Source organism: Nannospalax galili, unplaced genomic scaffold (assembly GCF_000622305.1).
Source record: "Nannospalax galili isolate Female #2095 unplaced genomic scaffold, S.galili_v1.0 scaffold383, whole genome shotgun sequence".
NCBI lineage: Eukaryota > Metazoa > Chordata > Mammalia > Rodentia > Spalacidae > Nannospalax > Nannospalax galili.
Window position 1 is genome coordinate 2,291,414 of NW_008351346.1, and position 5,389 is coordinate 2,296,802.

General features: G+C 44.7%; 1 protein-coding gene across 1 annotated transcript in view; it reads right to left on the bottom strand.

The window, feature by feature from the left end:
* Lmx1a (LIM homeobox transcription factor 1 alpha) overlaps positions 1–5,389 on the bottom strand; it is a 183,939-nt gene that overhangs the window by 19,663 nt on the left and 158,887 nt on the right. Inside the window, exon 8 of the mRNA XM_008848255.2 lies at positions 1,131–1,301. Within this exon, the coding sequence (XP_008846477.1) occupies positions 1,131–1,301 (171 nt within the window). The remainder of the gene's footprint in view (positions 1–1,130; positions 1,302–5,389) is intronic.

Sequence of the window (5,389 nt, forward strand, 5' to 3'; positions counted from 1 at the left end):
AGAGGGAGATCGAGATCTAGAACATATGTGGGATGGAGGCAGGTTAATGAAGGACTGCGAAGACATCTCTGTACATATTTGCTGAATGTGTGCATGGCAAAATAAAGGTAATTTTAGTAAAAAAAATTTAATGTGTGCATGGTATATGTGTTTGTATACATTCATGTATACATGTGTGCACATATGTAAGAATGTGTGCATGTAGAGGCAATAAGTTTATGGCAGATATCTTCCTTGATTGCGCTCTATCTTACTTTTTGAGACAGGGTCTCTCAGTGACTTTGGAGCTCACCATTCTGCTAGACTGACCAGTAAGCTCCACAGATCTGCCCATCTACACATACCAAGCACTGGAGTTATAGATATGTATAGCCATGGCTGACTTCAACATGGGTGCTGGGGCTCAGAACTCAGGTCCTTATGTTTGCACTACAAGCATTTTACCCACCAAGTCGTCTCCTTGTCCCTAGCCACTGAAATTGCTTTAATTAAAGGAAAGAAGTTGACAACATCTATGTGAACTTTAGGTTTCTGATACTAAAGATTTACAGAATTGCTGAACCAAACTTCACCATTTAATTTTCAGGGAAATTTATCACATATTAAAGCATACATTACAAGCACCACTGACCTTCTTTATATAAAGACATAGTGGCCTGGACTGGAGCCAGAGGCTGAACTTGAGCCTTCCACTCACTCTAGCACCCCCTCCCAATTTATCACATATTAAAGCATACATTACAAGTACCACTGACCTTCTTTATATAAAGACATAGTGGCCTGGGCTGGAGCCAGAGGCTGAACTTGAGCCTTCCACTCACTCTAGCACCCCCTCCACCACACTAGTGTCTCCAGGCCTCACCCACTGAGCACTGGCTTAAATAGAAAGTAGAAACATGGGGGAGGCTCAGCAGAGGAGCCTTAAAAATGAGGACAAATGGAAACATCACTGAAGATTGTCCGTGGGAATCTACTGTACCTGTAGGTAGGTGATGCTAGCAAAATTTGCGGGACACTTATTCTGATTTAGCAATTTGGCCAGTTTCTAGAAACTGTGGATATGTTCAGAAAGAAATGAGAAGCTGACACAAGCAAGTTGTACAAGGGGCCTGTGGGGACTAAGTCCTTACCGTAGGGGTGCATGTGATCTCCAGGCATCTGGGGTGGGGTGAGACCCTGTCGGAAGGGGTCAGAGTTATAGACACTCTGCTCGATGGCCAGGAGCTGCTGAGGGGTGGGCAGGGCTGTGTAGGGGTTCATGATCCCTTCCATCCCGGCACTCCCACCACCATTTGTCTGAGCTGTAGGACAGAAAAAGGAGATGGGTCATTTTTAATTTGTTCTACAGAACACCGCAACCGACTACACATCTCTCACTATCAGGTGCCCAGTACTGCTGTGCCACATGGACTTCTTTATGGTTCTCATGACACGGGAGCCTGCTGCCCCCAGAGCAAGCGAGCCCAAAGTGGAAACTACCATGTCATTTATTTTGTTTAATTTGGGTGGATTTTTTGGAAAGTTGGTAAATATATATAATAATATTCTGAGAGATTGGGGGCTGAGAATTTCCACCATGTCTTTTATGACCTATCTTTGGAAGGCAAATTCTCACTTATACCTATTCCATGTTGGTGGTGGCTACCGAAGGGCACAGACACCAGCTTTTAGCAATCATGGAAGACCCACCTTGGAGGCTGGTGACTGAGCAAGCTTTGTGACTGTGGCTAGATAATTTTAATCTCCTGAGCTCTAGTTACCTCATTTACCAACTGAAAAGCGATGAGGTGGCATCAGTGGTCCTCAGCCTGTGCCTACCAAAAGCTATGACCATGGAAAACAGAGATGGGGCTGGGAAATAGAACTGCGGGACATGATACAGGTTTTGCAACCACTGGAGTAGATGAATCTAACCATCTTTCCTACAATAACCCATTATAGGTCCATCAGTCAAGTAGGGACTCATGATCCTGTACCAGCTGACCTCATGAGGCTGATACAAAGATTCCATGAGACTGGGTATCCTCTGAAACTAGCCTGCTACACTGTGTACTTATGAGATGAGAAGCAAAGCCCTGCCTCCTGTTCCTGTGAGCTTGTTGGCCTGTATGAAGTCAACTGACGTGTTTCTTACCAAGGTCTCCTCATCCTGTGACCCTCTTTGAAAGTTACAGACACCCTGTGTGACACAGCTAGCAGGCACTATTACCCCACTCTGTGGATGCAATAGCCTAAAGAACAACTGCTCCCAGATGAAATAACTTGGCAGTAGGGTAGAGCAGAGAACAGAATTCCAGTCTCCCACCCAGCTTGATGCTTATCCTTCACAGCACTTAGGTGCTTTCATCAGCCATCTCTCTATTACTATTCATCCTGTAAAATTACTGGTATATGAAATTTTGGGGTAAGTGGATGAACTAGAAAAAATTATACTGAATGAGGTAACCCAGACATATGCCACATGTGAGTCCTAGATTCAAATCTCTATGTTTATGTATTTAACTTAGAGCACCTGTAAAAGCCAGGAACTAGAGAGGGGTCTTTGGGGAAAGGCCTTTAAGGGATGAGAACTAGTAGAGCATCTTTGATGTGAAAGTAGAGAGGGAACACTGGGGGTGGAAAGGTTTACATAGGAATGGGGCTGGAGGGATGGAGGAGATGAGGGGGCTAGGAGGGAGGGGTAACCAAAATGAAGGATATATGGAAGAGGCATATGGAAACATACTACCTTGAAGCCAATTAAAATATGTAAATTAAAAAATAAAGAGTTAGAAGGAAGACAGCCTATTTGGCTGGATAATGCTGCTCTTAGAATCCTTGGATTATTAAACAAAAATCCCAGTGCCAGGTATGGGATACCTCCTTATGAGTTGTTGGTCAGGAAGGCCCTAAAGACCCCCAAAATAAAACATCTTGCCATTCCTCTTGGTTGCCCACCAGACTAGATGCCACAGATTTAAAGAAATCAAGCTGGATCCCTATCTGGGAGCTTCCTCCCTGCTGGCTAGCTTTCAGAGTACTGGAAGGTTCTCTGCAGGCTGCTGAGGGTAAAAAAGTCATCAGCTGTCTTACCCAGCTGTGAAGTCTATGAATTACCATACCAACCTGCCAGGCAAGATGTGCCTACTGGTGTAACAGTGACATGACCATCATGAGGGAAACCAGCTGCTCTCAGATTGGGTTTGAGACCCACTCAATAAGCAGGAACACATACCTGGTACTCTAAACCTGGTCAAAAACCCATGGCTGGAGAGGTCATAGGCCCTAGCAAGGAACTTACTGCTATGGTTTTGCTAAACTGGCACGATGTCAAATCACATTGTAAATATTTATGTTTAGATAAATCCTTCTCTCAGACTTTAATCAGTGAAGCTTCTCTTTACAGAGACTCATGGCTGTCTCAGGGTATAATAAATGATAGTTGAGTTCTCAGCTCTATATAGGACATTCATACCACCTTCTCTAAAACTCAAGGAACATCACAGAAGAGGGCGAAGAAATAACATAAGAACCAGAAGACAGGGCAAAGGGCTGTGAAATACTATTTTCAGGGTAAGCCCTAGCTACTACAAACATGGACAGTAGCTGTTGATTCCTGAACTAGGCCTGCACAAGACTGGGACTGTTAATAGGCAATCATAGATTGGGAGTTGGGGGGCCCTACACTCTGCTAAACTATTGGTTACTGATGGATTCGGGGAGAGGGACAATCATTATTTTCAGCTGTGTACCCAACAGCGAGCCCACCAGGCTCTAATAGATATTTGTAAACCCCTAGTCATACAGATAACCTTGGTTAAAATCAGTGAATCAAAACAAACAAAAAGACATGAATGTAGAAAAGAACTTGTAGAAAGGAGGGGATTCCTCATCTCTCAAGTGTGTGAGGAGAGAGAGATAAGAGAGAGTGATGGCAAAAGTAATCAGGATGCATTGTATACACACATATGAAATTGTTGAGGAACAAGTTTAATTTTAAAAATGGTAAAAAGCTAAGGAAACTCTATGCTGCAAGAATTAGCTTGTACATTGAGCCTAGCTCAGGTGTCATATACAAATCTAGGTTTTACACAAGAAAAAAGGGGCTCTGTTGCAGGGCCCAAGAACCAATATCACCTTCTCAGTCTACTCCACAGACCACGAGCAGTGGAAGTTTGTTAAAAATGCAGAATCTGACTACCCTCAGGCCTCTTGGGGTAAGTCTATAGCGCAGCTGCCGGGACTCCCCAAGCCACAGTCACCCTTCCATCCCTCCCGCCGTTCTATATATACAAATCTAGGTTTTACACAAGAAAAAAGGGGCTCTGTTGCAGGGCCCAAGAACCAATATCACCTTCTCAGTCTACTCCACAGACCACGAGCAGTGGAAGTTTGTTAAAAATGCAGAATCTGACTACCCTCAGGCCTCTTGGGGTAAGTCTACAGAGCAGCTCTCCGCGCCGGGACTCCCCAAGCCACATTCACCCTTCCATCCCTCCCGCCTTGTTATACACCTAGTTTGGGCCCTGCGCCATTCCTAGTCTTGGGGCCCCAGACACCTGGGGAACCAATACTGCTTCCTGACCCTTCTCACCCAGAGCAACTCAGTCCCTTTCTTGGGCTCCAGGAGCACCACTTCTGGTCCTGGCCCTGCCCTCACCTCGCTCTACTTCCCTGGTCCTCCAACACCCGCCAGCCTCTTTCTGGGGCTGACAGCCTCTTTCTAGGGCTCCGAGGCTTACCTTTACTCCCCCCGACCCTTTGCATCCAGTACAACCCAGCTACTCAATCCACTCCCTGGGAAATCTTGGGGCTTCTTCCCTCCCCATCTGCCTTTGCTTCCCTGCGTGGCGCATCCACGGCAAGGGTCTCAGGTCAGTGCCACCCAAGTTCCTGAGGCCAAAAGCATTCTTAGAAGATTCCAGACCTAAGGAGAAAGTCTGAAAACTTCTGATCCACATTGGAGTTGGGCCACCGCGGAACTCCTGAAGACAAAATCAATCCGGCCTCGACAATATAAAATCAAAAGAGAGAACCAGAAGCTAAGACGAACCAGCTCTTCATACCCAAAAAGTAAACCACAAAGACACATAAAGCTCAAAAATAAAAGAAGCAGAACTAAACTTGAAGGCCCGAGTATCACACAAGAGTCAGAAACTACAAAAGAAATTCACATGTCAAAATCACAGAGAAAAAATAATAACATGAAAAACCAAAATAACATATCCCCACCAAATACCAGTAATCCTCTAGAGGAGCACAATGAGAATCCCCTAGAGACAATGCAGGACATGGAACTCAAAAAAACAATGATGAATATGATAAAAGAATTCACTGAATTTAAAGAACACACAAACAAGGTAATAATAGAGCTGAAGGAAGATAGGGATAAACTTCTGAATGAATTCAG